Source organism: Bactrocera tryoni, chromosome 2, assembly GCF_016617805.1.
Source record: "Bactrocera tryoni isolate S06 chromosome 2, CSIRO_BtryS06_freeze2, whole genome shotgun sequence".
Classification (NCBI taxonomy): domain Eukaryota; kingdom Metazoa; phylum Arthropoda; class Insecta; order Diptera; family Tephritidae; genus Bactrocera; species Bactrocera tryoni.
Genome location: NC_052500.1, coordinates 73,341,683 through 73,361,068, shown reverse-complemented (window position 1 = coordinate 73,361,068; position 19,386 = coordinate 73,341,683). Strand labels below are relative to the sequence as shown.

At 33.5% G+C, this 19,386-nt stretch overlaps 1 protein-coding gene across 1 annotated transcript in view; it reads right to left on the bottom strand.

Annotated features, from left to right (window-relative positions):
* Positions 1-535: 535 nt before the first annotated feature.
* The window catches only part of LOC120769042 (sodium/potassium-transporting ATPase subunit beta-1), a 55,296-nt gene continuing 36,445 nt past the window's right edge, over positions 536-19,386 (bottom strand). Inside the window, exons 3-5 of the mRNA XM_040095889.1 lie at positions 2,735-2,992; positions 2,401-2,663; positions 536-1,303 (exon numbers count right to left, since the gene is read on the bottom strand). Coding sequence (XP_039951823.1) covers positions 1,025-1,303; positions 2,401-2,663; positions 2,735-2,992 — 800 coding nt within the window. The 3' untranslated portion in view covers positions 536-1,024. The remainder of the gene's footprint in view (positions 1,304-2,400; positions 2,664-2,734; positions 2,993-19,386) is intronic.

The following is a 19,386-nucleotide window of genomic DNA, read 5'->3' as shown; positions in this document are numbered from 1 at the left end:
TTTAATTTATTCATTAGCAGCCTCTCACTGCTGTTGGTGTTTGCTTTTGTATATGTGTATGGATTTTGTGTTTGTGTGTAAGTGTTACGTTTGTAAGTGGATGCGTGTGGTACGGAACTCGCAAATGTGCATACACAAAGCATGCAACTGCGTGTAAAGTTTACTAAAATTATCTACAGATAATTATTACTAATTTTTATGCAACTCTAAGGATTTTAAGAACTTGTTTCTTTGCTTTTTCTTTGCATTTGCTTATGCGAGTTTTAATACAATTTTTGTTGCTTATAAAATTTGTAATTTCATATAAGAGAAAATAAATATATTTAACCGCGAATTATACAATACAATGCTGAGTGTGTGTTTGTTTGTTTGGATAAGTGTGAGCGCGCATGCGAAATTTCTTTTCAATTTGTTTTTCAGATGGATTTTTTTTGTTTAGCTTTGTTTTAATCTTTGCGCTCACACATAAATTTTTGTTTCGATTTTTGGTTTTAAAAATTTTTACAAATTCTTTAGTTTTTGATTTTTTTTGATTTTTCTAATTTTGCTTAGATATACACATTTTATTTTTAACTCGGTTGAATAACTTAAAATTACAAAAAAAATACGTAACATTCGTTTACCACATTTCTTTTTCTGCGCAAACTTTTTCGTTTAAAAATATATTTGCTATATAACGGTTTTGAACGCTTCAATAATTACTTTATACTCGCTGCAACAACTCTGGCGACTCTCTTTTAAAAAATATTTTCTTCGCTTGCTCTGAGTTTCTAAGAAACATTTGTTTGATGAGTTAGAAAGATAAGCATTATTTAAGCGTTTCACTGCATTTCATACTGTTTTCAACTATTAATTTCTATCCGCTCATCTATTCCTTCAAATTTGCATCTTTCTTCTCTCCTTTCCTCTCCCCACAAGTGTTTGTATATATTTTTGAAGTCGCTGTTGTGTTTTTTTTTTACAAATATAGTTTTTGTAGCTTCTTATTGTTGCTGTTGCTATTGTATATCCAGCTTCGCAGCATTTAATCGACGAACAGCTGGAAAGTAACCGAACCGGTTCGTGCATTTAAGCTACCGCTATAAATGATATTCTTGGCCCATGCGCGGCACTCGATATTCACCAGTTGATTTTGTTTCAGTTTTTCAAATTGTACAGCAATCAGTGGACTAAGGTAGCCAGGTTGGTTGAGGTATGGATAGTAGAAGGTGGGGAAACCACGGCTGGGATAGTAGTTCATTTCGCCAACACTTTCCTCATCGATGGGGTGCAGACCTTTGCATGATACCCAAATTTGTTTGCGCTGCGTGGAGTAAGAATATAAGAAGTTAATGTAAAGTTTTGTTGAATACTAAGTTTTTGGTAGGAAAAAATTATGAAAACCTAATATTGACCTAGTCTCAGTTACAAATAAAGAACACGGCCCAATAATAGCAGATTAAAATATCTCTCTATCCTAAAGAGAATATTAGTAAAGATAACCCCCTTGAATTCTGATTTATGGAAAGTGCAATGGTCCTTTCTAGCACTCAAGCCTCTTGAAGTCGGTCGCCTCCGCGCGATGTAACCTGGCAGATACTAAAAGATTTGTGGCCTTAACGTCTCGAAAAAACTACTGAGGAATATTTGAGCACGAATCTGATAGTTAGCATCAGCGACTATGTTCTAAGACTACAGTTTCGTGTTGATTAAACACTGGACTGGTGTCGAGATATTCTGTCATCTCGGTATGTAAGGATGACATCCTGCAGAAATGGCTAGTTAATGCTGAGATCGTCTCCATCCCTTGAAAACCCTGTAAGACCTCAGGGTATATTCCTCACTCGATATTATCAAATTGATGTTGTAGATATAGATTGAGAGGCCGGGTCTGAGGTTGACTCTGAATGTTTTGCCTTGGCCTCTTAACAAATAAAACCTTGGTCCTACAAAGGCCTTCCGGGAGATGAATAGGAGCTCTGAGAAATAACCGATTGAAAATTCATTGTGAAAATAAAACGGATGTAGGTGTCAGTATATCGAAACCGACTTTAAAATCGGACAGCGTCTCGGGTGGCTCATTCCGGGACGACGGAATCGCACTCCGCCAAAGGCAGGGGCAAAGACCCATTTGAAAGCAGGGCTACTCTCAGGCCTTTTAATAAATAAAACCTCGGGCCCATAAAAGCCTTTCGGGAGAGGGATATTGGCTCTGGGTGTAGACTGATGAAAAATTCATTGCGAAAATAAATTGAAAAGAAAATGGGCGTAGATGACAGCATATCGAAACCGGCTCACTGCCACTGAAAATGTAGGTAGGGATAATAGGCGAATAGGGAAATTTTTTTATAACAGAATTCTCAATTCTACTTTATTATACGCTTTCCGGAATTTTATTCATAAATCATAACCATAACTCACCTCAATTTCAGTTAAATTGCCAATGTGTTCTTTGAGATCAGAAGGCATTTCACTGGGCAGTGTTTTTACATTTTCATAGAAATCCGGCATCCAGTTGAAAATTTTGTTCAATTTCAAGAAAATGCAAGGACGTCCATTTTGATAACCGTAACCGGTTTCCTTAGAGCATGGTCCAAAGTTGTCGACATTGACAACACAGACCTTATTAACACCATTTGTCTGATTGAAATTACAGTATTTCTTCTCACCAGTGCTGCGGTATTCTGTCAAGTTAAAAATATATATGTATTTTTTGGTTAAAAAATATGAAAAATTCTGCATATGCGTAACTCACTTTCAAGAAACTGATCCACCAAATCCGTCCAATAGGCGCCTTCGACTGGCTTCTTTGTATCGAATTGTATCACCGAGCCGCGTTCGGTTTCCTCGCTCAGTGGACGAAAGCCTAAGCCGGGATTTGTGCCAATCAATGAGCTTTCCAATTTCCAAGTCGGTTCTTTGTCACTCAGAGAGGCGAATAGACCCTGCATGCAGATCGCAAATAAACCGGCGAGTACGATGTAGAAAATAGTGTAGAACAGCATCAGCTGACCTGGAAGTAGAGATGAGGAATGGTAATTTAGACTAATTTTAAAGACATTGTAAGGTTTTATCTTTTAGATTTAGGTTGAGAAAACATTGCATATGTTAAAAATCTTTAGGTAACGAATTTGGTAGCTGATTTTAAAGGATCGAACGTAAATCTTTTCTTGATGATCTGGAGAGATTCTTGAACTTAGCAAGGTACTACTAACTAGTTTTAGTCGGGATCGTCCGCTGGGATTCTCGAGGATTCTTTTGATATCGTCTAGATAGAAAGCCTTTGCGCAGTGGAGGAGCCACGAAAAGACCATACCTTCAAGTAAGCTTAAGTGAGTTTAACAAGCCGCGCTCATCAGCAAGTGTCTATGAATTGCGGCCATAGATGCACTCGGAAACTGCGAATGAAAGTTGCTATCAAACTCAGAAAGTATGGGTTTCCTAGTGAATATGTGTCTGAACATTCAGAAATCTTCACATGCTTTGACTTCATACCGGATTTTTTAAATCATGGAGTCGCCAAACCCAACTCTGGGGGTTTCTTGACCCACATTTCCTCCAGGGAGATATAGGTGGGCAGAAGTTGGTTAAGGAGAGGTTTTGAATTTTCGTTACAAAAGGTTTAAGCTTAAAGGAAAGGTTAGTGGTGTGTTATATTGTGAGGTACTCTCTATGAACTTCAATTCAAGGTTTCCAGACTATTGTAGCATTTGTAAAGACGAGGTGCCATGCGGTAGATTTACCGCTCCGGAATGTAGTCTCTTTTAGACAGCTGACTATCTACTCAGTTAGCAGGGCGGCGATACCAGCCTTGAGTTCACTAACCGGGCGTTGAAGGCTGGTTTGAGGAATACCAAATCTCGTTGTTCATGGCATCGAATCATTTTATGATGAGACTAGTATGGGTGCCAGGCCACAGTGGAACTGCAGATAGTTGCAAAGCTGACGAGTTGGTAAGGAAAGGCATCTTTGCGCCGCTCTTAGTAGAGTTGTAGCAGGTCGGTGCTCTATATTCTTCGTGCGTTCTGATAGCTGGGTTTCGCGAGAGCCCGTGGGAGACTACAATCGATTCTTGCTTTCTGGCAAGATTATTTTGTTCCAAGGTAAATCGCAAGAGATGAAGCTAGGTATTCCTATTTGTGGAGGTTCTAAGAAGTCTTTGTCCTATCGGCGTCCACCTTTTACCGGATGCCAGCTGTGGAAGCTGTATGATAGAAACATCTCCCACTTAACTCTTGATTGCCCTACTTTTGCCAGATCAATGCTTAACACTTTTGAGTTCACACTTTTAGGTATCCTACTGAGCTGGTGGGAATAGAAATTAAACGTCAAAGCAGATTTGTATTGGCTTCAAAGCGCTTTGTCGACTTATAAGATTAGATAAAGGAATTCTATTTTTATGGCTTCACAAAGGACTATATTAAGTAGTTCAAGTGTGAGCTCCATCTGGAGGAACCAGAGCTACTTAACCTCATCGAAGCAGATTTTCTTCAGTTCGCCTGGGAGTGACGAGGTAGTATCACCTAAGCATTTTAAGCTAAGTCACTCCGTTTGACACTTACCGATATCGCTTACCGTCCCCAACTTTATTTTGAACTTAGGACTTGTTGTGTATTTGAACAAGTTTGAAATGTCATCGAGAATCGGGTTAGAAGCCTAACCTTACCTATTTCCTGAAACTCAATCCCATCGAGAATCAACCTAACATTACTTATTTCCTGAAAGTAACTGCTCAACGTGCATACCGCAAGCAAGTGCGGTAGGGTCTCTCAATTTCATTGTAACACTGTTGCAACTTACATATGTCTCTGACAATTACGTCGAATATTTTCCCATTTTTGCGCATTAGAAATGCATATTTCAAAAATAATATATACAAACCAAAATATTTTATGCATTTTTGCAATAAACATTTGCAACGAGACTTTACAATCGACTGAGCTTCTAGTTTTATTTGTTTATTTCAGCTTTTTTATTATTATATACTTTTGCATAGTCGTATGTTGTTGTTGTTGGTTTCTTGCTGCTTGTAATCAGTCAGTGTAATGGAAATGAGTTACTTGTAATCACAAGTGAGGTGTTTACTTCGCAAATGAAACGTGTGCACGAGCGTGCTATTCATAACGCTAGACAGTTTCTTGCAATATTTTATAATGACAGCGAAATAAATAATTTACGGCACATATGACATTTATTTGCTTTTTTTAAGTGCAGTTTGAAGTGTACATACATATGTATATGTGTGTGTATATAAATACTATATGCTGACTATATAACGCCAAAGTGCTGTTAATCTGCCTATAAAGCAAAACCTAGTGGCGTTGGCGTTGGCGTATACGTAACAAAATATTTTCTGGGGATATTTTCAAATTTACATACATATTGTCAGCTTAAATGCAAAATAACGTAACATCACTTTTCATAAATATATAGGCGAAGGAAAAACGATATAATTGAAACCACTCAAATCGAAACAAAATTCGAGTTTTGGTTATAAAGTGGTTACAAAATAGTTATATATTGGTTATCAGACACTCATAAAAGGAAAAACGATATAATAAAAACCACTGAAATTGAAACAAAAGTTGAGTTTTGGTTATAAAGTGGTTATAAAATGGTTATATATTGGTTATCATACACTCATATTGACTCAAGTTTTGGTTATAAAGTGGTTATAAATTGGTTATAAATTGGTTATATAATGGTTATTATATTCCACAGCGATTTTTGATTTCTTTATGATACGTTGTTTTGCATTTTAGGTGACGATGTGTATGTATAAACAAATATAAATGCTCATATGCGGTTAGTGGATTTCCGTTTTTACTTATGAAATATTCAGCTATGCTAAATCACTGTCTTCCAACACTGCAGAAAATTCAGACAATTGCTTTTCATTGTCAATTTCATAAGCTGAAATAGTCTGTTGGAGATGCTAAAAAGGTCGTCAGGCAGTTAAATGCTCATAAATAACTAAGCGATTTGTTTTAAAAAGATTTCTTTATCATAAGTACACCAGATTAATGCCCGGTTTAAGGTGAGATAGCAGAATTGTTGGTAAAAATGTATGAAAATGTGTGTAATATAATTATATATATGGGTAAAGGGTGTTTTTTAAGCGCTAAATGAATTTTTATTGGTAATAAGACAACGAAATATTAATGAAATGTATCTGTTAATGCAGAAAATTGGCTTAGTGTAGCATTTTCTCAATGGTTTTGTGAGTGAATTAGTTTGTGTGGTCATTCTAGCCTTCTCGTTGGATGGAAATTAAAATATATGCTCTATTAGAAGATATTATCCGTACGATGATCCACAGGCGATATAAAAAAATTAAAAATCGAAAAATGGCGGTTTTAAAAAGAAAATATTTTTATTGAATACTTTGATCATTTTTGGGCTGCCAAAATTCAATTTTGGATAAATTAAAAAAACGTGTACATGAAGAGAAAATTTGAGAATAATTGAGTAGTTTTTCTAGTAATCACTGCAGAAAATTCGAAGACTATAAATATACACCTAATGTACTGATCAGCTACATTTTCGAAGCTTATAACTCAAAAAATATTTGAAATACAGATTCAAAATTTCATATGGTATTTTTGTATAGTTGTTAGGTATATCATATCGAAATATGCAATAAGTAATAAAAAAAATTTAGGAAAATTTCAAAATTTAGGAAAATTTCAAAATTTTTTTCTAAAATGCACCACTTAATAACGAAATAATATGGAACGAGTCGGAATTTTCATCTTAAATTTGGAAGTATACTATTTTTCAATAGTTTTACAACAATTTTTGAAATAAAAAAGTTTAATTTTTTAATCGTCTAACCTTAAAAACTTCATTAAGAGCACCCCTTAATATCAAAGTGAAATCGAACGAGTCAAAATTTTCATCTTAAATTTGGAAGTATACTATTTTTCAATAGTTTTACAACAATTTTTGGAATAAAAAAGTTTAGTTTTTTAATCGTATAACCTTAAAAACTTCATTAAGAGCATCCCTTGATATCAAAATGAAATCGAACGAGTCAAAATTTTCATCTTAAATTTGGAAGTATACTATTTTTCAATAGTTTTACAACAATTTTTGAAATAAAAAAGTTTAATTTTTTAATCGTCTAACCTTAAAAACTTCATTAAGAGCACCCCTTGATATCAAAATGAAATCGAACGAGTCAAAATTTTCATCTTAAATTTGGAAATATACTATTTTCAATAGTTTTCCAACAATTTTTGGAATAAAATTGCTTACGTTTTTGATCTTCAAACCTTATTTCCTAACTAAGTCGAAAATGGGCTCAGCGCTGATGCACATTTCAGCAAAAAATTGTATAATACTAATTTGTTGCAAAACCAACAGTTTTGGAGATAAATTTCCACAATTTTTAAACAATATTTTCGTACCTCTAATAAAGCATCCTTTAGTAAACTTGCTGAAAAACTGTTTGCGTAGTCATATTTTTACTAATTAAAATAATTGCCTACTTAAACAGGTAAATAAATATTTATTTTAAGATACATATTTATATTTACAATTATGTATATATACATACATATATCCACATATGTATGTGCACAGAAATCTCTTTACAACCGTAAGTAATAGCTTTGCTCACAGCCACACTGTGTGTTGTTAAGTAGCAAAGTATATAAATTAAATGTTGTCGAGTTAAAATAGCAACAATGAGGCGTTGGCAACAAAACGTGCCATGAATCAATAGTCACTTTGCGGCAAAGTCACTTTATCGCAGGTACTCACAGGTAACTGAAAGGCAAATCATTTAACCGCATTTTAGCTGTATTTACCATATATGTATATATGTATGTACTTATGCATGTATGTAAGTATTTACATGTTAATATTCGTATAACAATATTTAAATATATATACACTCGCAGTTCTACACTTATTTTTATACATGAAAATATATGCTATTGAAGCACCTTGTATAATTAAAATATGCCGTATGTTGATTTATTATAATTAGTTCGAAGAATACAAATTTGTAAATATATTTTTGTGCTCTCGAAGTGTTTTGATTTTTTACAGAACAAAGGAAGAAAACATTTTTGTGTATAACCTATAATTTTAAGTAGCGATTGCCAACAGCTTCAAAACTATTTAAAATTAATTATTTTTTCAATGGAAAACATGCCGAACTAATTAATATTTTCGTTAACTATTTCATAAAAAGATTTGAAGGGAATATTAAAAAATAAAAATAAAATATTGGATAGTCGAAAAAGTCTTTTCGTATTTTCTCAATAGATGTCGTTGCAGTCGTATATCTCCAGTGCTACTAATCACTTTGTGTCGTACTATATAGTGTTGGAAAAGTGAGATTTTAAGCTTAATTTAACCAAAAAAATGGCAAAACGTGGTCGCCCAAAATGGCACATATTTATTAAAAATATAAATATAAAAAAATATGTTGAAGTTTGATTAGAAATACGAAAATACTTTCATCGACTATCCAATATTTGGCAATATAATCAATTTCCATCATATTTAACCTGCATAATCATTTCAACGATTAATCAGATTTATCATACACTTCATTTAAGAATGTGTTGCCTCTCGCAAATTTATTATTATTTTCATTACCATCTTAAAGAGCTATATTGCGAAATAAATTCAGTTTTCGGGGCAAATAAAAATCAAGTGGTACTGAATTTAGTTAGTAATTTTAAAGACATACTTAGTGAAGTATAAGTGAATATTTTTTTATATTTCGATATTTTATACTGTTATTAATAGCATACTTAAATTTTAAATCGATATCTCAATTGATTGTTGAGTTACAGACTTATAAAGAAAAACACTTCAGTTCAGATATCTTCTTCAGTTTATCTTTAAGCGGTTACAACACTTCCAGAATACTCTTCTAAATTTTTAAGTTGATCAAAGTAATAGTTTCGGAGATACAGCCTTAAGAACTTGTGCGCTCGAGTCTAGCAAGGCTAAGTGCGCCGTCTCTAAACGCGTTTTTCTAGAAACTGTGTTTTTGAATTTTGTTAACTCGAGAACTACTGAAACGATCTTTCTTAAATTTTACACAGGTCTTTGAGATACCATACTTAATGACTTGAACTAAGAATTTTTGCTTTTCGATTACAACTATTTCAAAAAAATGTCGCGAAAATTTCACTGAAACTAAAATTTTTTGTAAAAATGTCTACCAATTTTCTGTTTTTTCTTCTTCCTTCAAGTTCTAAGTTAAGGTTTAAATTAAAACACGTATTTTTGTTTTTACTTTAGATGATCCTGTAAAAAGTTTTCCTGCCAACGCGGGCGCCTCTTTTCTTCGAGGAGTCACCGGAAATGGCGCAATGGCCGAGTTTGAAATATTTTTTTCCAAAAATTTCGAAATTTCTTTGTTAATAGTGTATTTTGTAAAAATAAAAAAACTGCAGTAAAATATTTATTTTTTATATGAGAAAAAATGGTTAAAAAAGCCTGTTTTTTACTCGAGGAAACCCATGTAATCCCTTAAATGGGTTATTCCCAAAAATACATAAATAAATCAAATTTGCTTGATAGACAAGCTCGGCACCTACAGTGTTGGGAAAAATAATCGACCAATCACTATATGATATTTTTGGCGTGTTCCGCATATAATTCTTGACATAATGTTCACCAGACTATTCACCGGAACAAAAGTTGAGTTTTGGAAAGCCCAAAACTAACAAATTTTTTGGTAAAATTTAAAATATCCTTCGTGCGAATTTTGTTTCAGCTTTCATCAACAGCAGTATCGCTGCAGTCGCGGAGTACTATTTTTAACAACGTCGGAGATTTGTCAAAAAAGATTTAATTTTTCTTCGAAAATTGTTATGTGTATTCTTACGATTGTATACCCTTAAAAATGAAAAAAAGTTATATTTTTTTAATTTAACAAAATCGCATTTTTTACAGCCTAAGCTAAGTGTGTCCCGTAACAGTCCAATTTCGTCAGCATTGTACAATATTTATTAATTCTTTTATTCTTTGCCGCAATTTGTTTTATAATACTTAGAAAGATAGGAAATCGATTTGTAGTATATTGCATTAATTTTCTTCATTTTCTGAAATAGCAATTCACAAGTCACCTTGAACTTGAAAACCACAAATTGTATTGTATTTTCATTTTATATGCTAAGATAATAAGATATTTTTTTGTTTACCACAATTTAATGTAATCATATACATAAAAGTATATTTATGTGTACTAATTATACATGCAAATGTAATATATATGTACATGTATGTATGTATAGTTATTTCTATAAATATCATTTGCATTATTAGTCACTTTTTCTTTCAATTAAATAAAATTATATGCGCCGGATGTTAGAACACAACACAATTATTCAAAACATTTCACAATTAAAAATTTATACAAGAAAAGTACCCTGAAGCAAATGATGATTGAAATATTTGGCGAATCACCCCTCAGGAAATGTAAATTGCTATTTTTGATTTTTGAAACAAATAAATGTAGACAAAAACGATTTAGTACTTTTAAAACAGATTGGTTTTCTGCTTACAATAATTTTTGGTTGCATTTCTGTATTTTGAGTTTTCAAAAATTTAGTTTTGGAGTTTTCGAAAATTGTGTTTACAGAAAATCTCAATTTCGCTTACTTTTCAGCATTTTGAGTAAAGCTACTTGTATATGCAAGTCTTGCAGTTTTAGAAAGTTTTGTTCACAAAGAATTTCCATTTTTCTTGTATTCCTGCATTTTGATTAAAGCTAAATGTCTATTTTGAAGTTTTCTGTCTAAAAATCTTAATTTTGCTTGCTTTTCCGCAGTTTTGGAGTTTTTGAAAATTACTCAAACTATTAGAGATTTTCGCAGACGATAATTCATCTCGACAAAAAGAGGTTCAACCTTTCTTTAGAATAGTTAAATTTTACTTATGGTGTATATTATAAGAATGTTTTAGCTCAAAGTACCGCCTCATTATTATAAACAACTTAAAGAACAGCTGTCTAAACTGAATTAATAAAATATTAATCAAGCATTATTTGCTAGCAATTAAGAGTTGGTTATTTGGAAACACCGCATTTTTTATTTAAATACAAATGTACATATACATAATATATGATACATACATATGTATGTATATACATCTTTGTCTTTAAGTTTAAATTGGTTGAAAGTCACGATTGCTGAGCGCCACCTGTTTTTGTAAACAGTTATTGCTTTTCTTTCTATGCATATATTCACATATAAATTCATGCTCATTCATGTGTATTGCTGCATACTTAACGTACTTTCAATCATATATGTATTTATTTATTAATAATATATGTACATATTTATTTTGTTATCTTATTTCATTATTAATTTAAATATATATTTTCACTACTTAGTTACTTAATTATGTAGTATACATATCTTTTAATACACATCCCACAACATTTCACTATTGCACGCAACATCTTTCACTCAACATTTGCTCTGGCAACATGTTCTTGCTTGCAGCGAACTTATACGATCTGTGTTGCTTTGTTTAGCAACAAAAAGCCGTCAACACGTCAACACGAATACCAACAAGTTGCTGCTTACGATCAGCTGTTCGTTTTGTTATTGAATTATTTTCGCTATTGATTTTTTGTGAACATTTTATGCATTGAGTGAATAAAATAAAAATTAAATGTATTTTAAAGTAAAAGTGAAGGGTAAATGAATAAAATAAATGGTCGAAAAGTGCTGGAAAAGTGAAGAGGGAATATGAGAGAGTAAGTTGGCCGAAATTGTGAGCATTGTTATTATAAAAGTTATTGGAACTCGTAGACTTGCTGCTCAGTACAAAAAAAAAGTGAAGTAATAAACTCAATTAAGCTATATTAAAAAAAACAAAAAAAAACATGTAGCAACAACTCATAATCTGATGTAGTGAGAACATAATACATTAATTTGTGGCAATAATACATTTGAATAGTATATTTCACTTCACCAAAATCATTCTGAACAATCAATTTACAATTTATGTACATAAATTTAAAATTAAAAAATTAAAAATTAACTAAAAGCTAAAATCTCAATTGTAAATACGCAAGCAAAACCAGTTTTGGCCGAGATTTTTTGTATAACCAATATTTCTTCTAAAAGCGTATGTACTTTTGTCTGTACAAAATAAAAATTTAAGCCAAGCTCAGCGCGATCAAACGAAGTCAGCTTGAATTTTAATACAATTGTACGAAATTCTGTGACAGGTAATTAATTTAATCTTTTTGTGAAATATATTAATGTTGTTTTATTACTTGCGTCATTATTATACACGAAATTAAAAATGTAATACATCCTTCATTTCCATAACACGTGTCGTTAATAAAATTTGTACCAGTTGTCTTACACCGGGCTTTCCAATAGGGATAATATGATTTCGAGCGTACATTTTCTTTACATATGGTAATGTTCGAGTGCCAATAAGACAAAGAACCGCTCGAAGTAATGAAAATATTGCTGCCTTTCAAAAAAGTATTGCTGAAGACGGCAATTTGTCGATTCCAAAAATTGGGACTATCACCAACTACAACCTGGTGGATTTTTAGAAAGGATTTGGGCTTCCATCCATATAGAATTGTTCTCCCTCAAGAACAAAACACATTTGACCACCGTAAACGTCGTGAATTTGCTATGTTTGCTTTAGAGCAACTTGAAAACGATAACGATTGTTTTAAGAAAATCAACTTCCCCGATGAGGCTTACTTTCATCTGAGTTCACCGGTAGATAAACAAAACTGTCGATTCTGGTGCGAAGAAAATCCACAAATAATTACATTCACCAAAATGACAGTTTGGTGTAGTTTTTGGTCTGGTGGAATCATCGGTGCGTACTTCGTTCCTACAAAAGAAGTCGTAGAGGCCATTTGAATGATGTTATATTCAGAACTTAACTGAATCGATAGGACTTTATATTAAAAAAAATATTTTAATTTTTTGAAAAGAAATCATATTACTCTTATTGGAAACCCCTGCATTTGAAAAGGTTATTATTGCTACAAAAGAAGGAAATAAGTATAAGCACATGTATTAACTAACAGTATTAATTTGAATATTTACTAAGCAAAGAGTGGGCAAATTAGTGTCTAGTAATCGAAAATCAATTAATCAGCGTCACTGCATTTCTGGTATTTTTGCCTGTAAGTGTTGTTGCCGGATTATTTTAGCACTCTGTATATACTGAAGTCATTTTAGAAGGACCAAAAACTAATTACCTATCTTCGCTCGGTATAAATTTGGTTTATAAAAATCGTTAATGATCCTATCTACTAAGCTAATTGGTCGTATTTCGGAAATATTTTCTTCCCTTAAGCATTAAACCCTTACCTAGAACAACTCAAAATGGCTTGTGTGCGTAAGCCGCACATTTCTCTGAAACAATGAAGCAACATTAACTTATAGAATTGACCATGAAGTGTATACAATTAGACTTTATGCAAGTCCACAAATAAGTAAACAATGGAATGACGTTGGTCTACCCATATGTGGGAATACATAGGTACGTGCTACGAGTGAGGAATGTGTCTTTTACTCGAAGACAAACATATCTGCCATATATGTACATATATATTTTCATTATTTATATGCATATACATAAGTATATGTCGGCCCATTTGCCATGTGGTGTGACCTCGTTAGTCACTTTACGCATCGTAAAGGATATTTGTATCCCAGCACAGGGAAAATGTATGATATGTATAGTCACCAAGAGAGAGAGAGAGCAGGATGTACCGCTGTTGCTTCGCTGACAGCAATACACACCGGGTAACAGCGTCCAAGGCGCCAAAGTGTCGTTTAAATGATATTCTAAAAGCTGTTAAGCAGCGAGTGTATATGTATGTACTTATATATATTAATACGCATGATTTGTACCTAGTACCCGAGGAGGTAATTGAAGTTGTAAACAAAGTGTTACATTGAAAGTGCTTAGTGGCATTTGATTATGAGCTAATGTGCCCTGGTTGGAAATTAGACAAATGGGCACACTAATTATCGCTAAGAAAACTTTTAGGTGACCTACAAGGCGTCATGGTATGAAAGCTCCCCCAGCAATTAATTTTGTGCTTCAATATAAATTTATTGAAAACATTTTTTTTTTTGAGATCCTTAAATGAAATTGCTATGTAGTATATATATATATATTTTCGGAAAAGATTTAATTAATTGACATACCAAAGGAATCTACCGTTAGGTCATTAGGTGGATGCCACTTTCTCTCCCACTAATTAATATTTCTAAGGGGATCAAAGCTAGGCATACATACCAGTACTCTGTCTACGCTGGAGGTGTCAATGCACTCCACCTCAAATATTTGCTGGTGAAGCAAGGACCCTTCTTCTAAGCTTTTCATTGACTTAGGCATTAAAAGACTATTTTTGTTGTAGTATTTTGCTTCATAAAGTAAAATAATAACTTAAGTGTCGTAAAAATTCTGATTGCTTCGAAATTAGTTGATAAATAAACGATAATGAAGATTATTGAAAGGAAAGGTGTGGATTATACTGAAGATTCTTGCAAGAAAAATGGTTGAAACTTGTAGAGTGTGGATTATACTGAGGTCTAAAATATATTTGGAGCCATGTGTAGAAATTCACGCAAGTAAGGTAAGTTCTCCGAGCACCATTCACTTGGGAGAGGCCAGAAACGATTCTTTTACATATGGCTCAAGCAGTTCACGATTTCCGGTCTTAGACCAAGTATTCTCTGGGTTTCCATAGTTTCGATTTCCCATATATGAGTATAAGTATAAAAACACAGGAACATTTTCTTATTTTGCTTCGATATTTAAGGCATTCGAAGAAATGAAAATTGAAAACTTATTCTTGTAGAGGATTTAGCGATCTACAGAAAAGTTTGAAAAAATGTTTATTAAGTCGACTCTTTGAAAAGTTATACGAAATTAAAAATCCAACCATAAATCGTAAAAGATAATTTTTATATTTTTATATATTTTTCCACAAAATAATGCCTCAAAGTCATAAAATACTATCATATCAATCTTTATCAAGTTTTTTGGCCTTCTTTGCGATACTTTCACTCTGTCTAAGTAAGAACAAAATTAATATTGTTTTTGGTGCACCCTAATATATACAATTACATATACATAATCGCGCAATAAATTTTCCTCTGCTCTTGATAACTTATCATAATGAAAGCAGAAACAACTAAAAGCCTTTAATCACTGCTATTATTTATTTGACGCTTGTTCACACCTGGGGAAAATGATGGCACATTTTAGACCTTTACTTCTAGAGTATTTGGAACAATAATTGTTATAGTGATTACATTGTAAGTAAATATAACAAGTAAGGAAAGGCCAAGTTTGGGTGCAACCGAATTTTATACTTTTGCTACTTGCAGGAATTAGAGTTCGAGAAATACGTTCAGGTGGTGGCAAAATTGTATATTAAAATACATTATGTTGTGAAAGAATTAAACTTAGTTCTATTAATCTATTCTAGTTCGAGTCAGCTAAAATTATATTCAAAATATGTTCAAATGAGGAATATATACATACATATATAATATTAACTCGACCGAAGAGGCTAAATTTGATATATGTGACCTGGTCTACGAAAAGGGAGCTAACGTGCGAAAACTAGTTTTCTGGGGAACTGCGGTTAAAAATCGTTTTGTCAGTTTCTCGTTATCGTTATCAGTCTCTCGTTTTTTGACACCTAACCCCCCTTTCCGTAGGCCAGGTCACATATTGAGTTAATGTGGAAAACGTCAATCATTATTTGTACATATTAGGGATATAAGGTTTAGGCAAAGATATAGACAAACTCCGTTATAATTCAGTATTAAACCACATCATTTTTAAGAAAACTTGTCCATGACGGAACTCATTATATGGGATAATTGGGGACAGAGAAAGATACGTGTTAAATGCATTAATTTGGACATTGCTCAGGTATACTTGAAGACGTGTTCACTGATCGAAAACGTGTTCACTGATCGAATTATTCTTAATAAGGTTCGTTAGAAAAATGAAAATCTTTATATGAAGTACTGCTGTGGCCAAAAGATAGTAAGACTTTTTAATTAATTTTTTACTTTTAATATAATAAATATCGCGCGAAAACCCATCCCTCAAATTATTTTTTTCTACGTTGGTATGACTGTCAGTAACATCTGTGCGAAATATCACATGAAAATAGTCATTAGTGTTTACTATACGCTTGGCTTTCTGAAGTAGTACATAAAGTGCATTTGGTGATTTTTGCGATGAGTGAAATTATACAAAAAAGAAGTTTCATTAAATTTCGTATGTGGAATCGAATTTCTGGTGTCGAAACAATCTTGAAAAATGCCTTCGGTGATAATTATTTGTGGCGAGAAAGTGTTTTTGATTGATACAAATCATTCAACTACCAGGATGTCGTGAAATGTAGTACTACTGGCGATGAGTCTTCGATCTATGCTTACGACATAGAAACAGGCGATCAGTCGTCCGCATATCGTGACAAAGGTGAGCCGAAGCCGAAACACACGTCAAAGTAAGTCAAAAATCTAGACTATGTTGACAATTTTCTTCGATTATCGAGGTGTGGTGCAACCCGAACTCCTTCCGACCGGCCAAACTGTCAAAAATTTGAGTGTTATGCGTATTTTGCGCTATGCTATTCGTAAAAAGAAGCCGGAGTTATGGCCAAGAACTGTTGGTTTTTGGACTACGATAAAGCTCTGTCGCATACTGCATTGATTATTCGTGACTTTTTCGCCAAATTTTCAACCAATACCGTCCCGCAAATCACCGTGTTCGCCTGATTGAGCTCCGTCTGATTTCTGGCTAATTCAGCAAACTCAAACGACCGCTTCGGATAAACCGATTTGCGTCAACTGAGGCCATTAAACGTGAATCGTTGCTCGCATTGAAGGCTGTTACGGAAATTGACTTCAAGAACTATTTCAAGGGTTGGAAAAACATTGGCACAAGAGGTTAAGGTGTGAACCTGGTTGTTCGGCTTCGAAACGCGTGCGTATCCGGAAATCGGCCAAGATGGTTATGGTGCTTTTTTGAGATGCGAGAGGAATTTTGTTTGTGTATTACTTGAAAACTTTATTATTAATTCTGAATTATTATTTAGGACCAGTTAAAGGAAAAAAATTGTGAAAAAAGACCCGGTTTGCAGAAGAAAAAAATTCTTTTTCATCAAGACAATGCACCTTGTTACAAGAGAATTTTGACAAAAAATTCAAGAATTAAAGTTCGAACTGTTGGAGCATACAACGTATTCACCAGGTTAGGCCCCAGCGACTTCCATTTGTTTCCAGAACTCAAAAGCTTTATGCGTGGCAAGCGTTTGTCATCAAATGAAGAGGTCATAACGGCTGTATTTTGCTGACCTTCCGAATTCTCATTTCAGGGATGGGATCCACAGATTGGAGGATCGTTCGAGCAAGTATATTAATGTTCAGGGAGATTATACTGTATAATAAAGTGTATTTTGAATCATAAAATTGTGGTTTTCTTATCACATGACAAAACTTATTGAACAACCTGGTATTATAAGTATACAGTTTACAGCCAGTTTCAAAACTTTCAAAAAAAAATGCCGAAGAATGTTCTTTCGAATAATAATAAACATTCTCCGCTAAATTTGATGATTCTGTGTTTGTTTATTAAAAAAGTAGGGAACCTTTAAATGGATCACCATTTTCAAGTCATAATTGCGCATAATTGTATATACAATTGCATGCATCATTAGCCAATAAAATTTTGATGGATTAATATTGCAACATTTGGCGAAAAATTGGAAATAAAAGCATAGCGCCAAATGGAAAACAGAAGCACAAATAAGATTTGAAGGTTAAACACACCCTCCCATAAAGGTGACTATCCTAGTTTTTCCTTGATTAAATGCCCGCACATTAAGCTATGCGTTGCCTGTTTATTTATTGGGACAATGTGCGCACATGGCAACATAGAGCATTAAATATTTGAGTAGAACATACAATTTTGTTGTTTTGTATTGCACACGAAGTAAGGATATGCTTACGAGTAAAATTTGTACGAAAACTTTATATTGGTGACGTAAGCGCAGACGGCGAGGAAATGCCTATGCCATATGCTGTGCTGGCGAATGTTAGCAACGTTTCTGGTTCAATTGGGTCCCATACAGTTGCTTGAAGCGCTGAAAATGAGGAGTGTATGCTACGCTGCGTTAATGGTAGCCAACGGGAGGAGGATGGTAGGGGGTGAAGGTATACAAAGGTGTGTGTATTTTATGTAGACTACAAAAGTAAACACACAAATGTTGAGAAAAGTATTAAATTACATGCACAAAAAGATCGATTGCCTTGCCTAAAAACGCACAAGCGAACAATGCAACAATAGAAATCCGCTTTTAGGCGCTTTAAAGCTGCTTTTTGTGTTTCAGGCAAATTGTATGAGCGCCTACACTATTTAGCAGGCATATTTCTATATGTTTGAGTGTGTGAGTACTATGTGTGTCTGTGCGTTGTCCATGAGCGTCAATAAGTTGTGTGGCGCACTCGGCAAAAGGCAATAATTGCGCATAATTGAAAATTAACATCTGCGAAATTAGCGCATAGCCAAATAACAACAACAACAGCCTGCGTAAACCTGCGAAAAATCTCAGCGCATACCAGCGCTAGGCCGTGTGTCACCAGCGCCGGATACAAATAATTAACATGCATCCATTTCGTAGTCTCACTCGGCCAACGGCGCTCCATTTGCACAGGCAAACACACGCCGGGTCCACATAATTGTCATACTTCATAATATCAGTGTCATCAGTCAGTGTTAATCACTAAACTACACCGAGGTCAAAGTATAAGAAAAACTTCTTTGTTTTCACTAAGCAGTTTGAGCCGCCCTAAAGCGGTTTGATGCAGCTTAAACTCGCTCAGGTAAGAATAAGTCCGTTAATTTGTAAATATTGCTTACGGGTGTATAATTAATGCTGCACGATTTGTGTGTGTGTGTATGTAGGGTGTGCAGGGCGAAAGGCTTCAGGTGTGATTTAAATACAAAAAGTAAATATTACAATATATGTATAAAGATTTCTGTGTGCCCTTTGTAAGCTAAGCGCGCATTCGAGCGCTGAAAATAAATTAATATGCGTGTATTTCTCAAATTTCTGAAGAAGGGCAGTGTGTTAAGCAGGCGATACATTGCCCAGTGACGCACGTTAAACCCGTTTTTAGGTTATAAAAACTGAGAAATGAGATTGAAAGTTATTTAGATGTTGTATTTCATTAAAATTTAATTATATTGTGGAACATTTTTATAACGATTTTCGTGACTTTTTATTTAAAATTAAATTTACATATTTTTTCAGCTAATTAATTAAATATTTATACATACTAAATTAGTTGGAGAGTTGTGTTATTTTTTCAGGGGAATTTTTTTTTTTAGCTTTTAAATTGTGTATTTTATTAG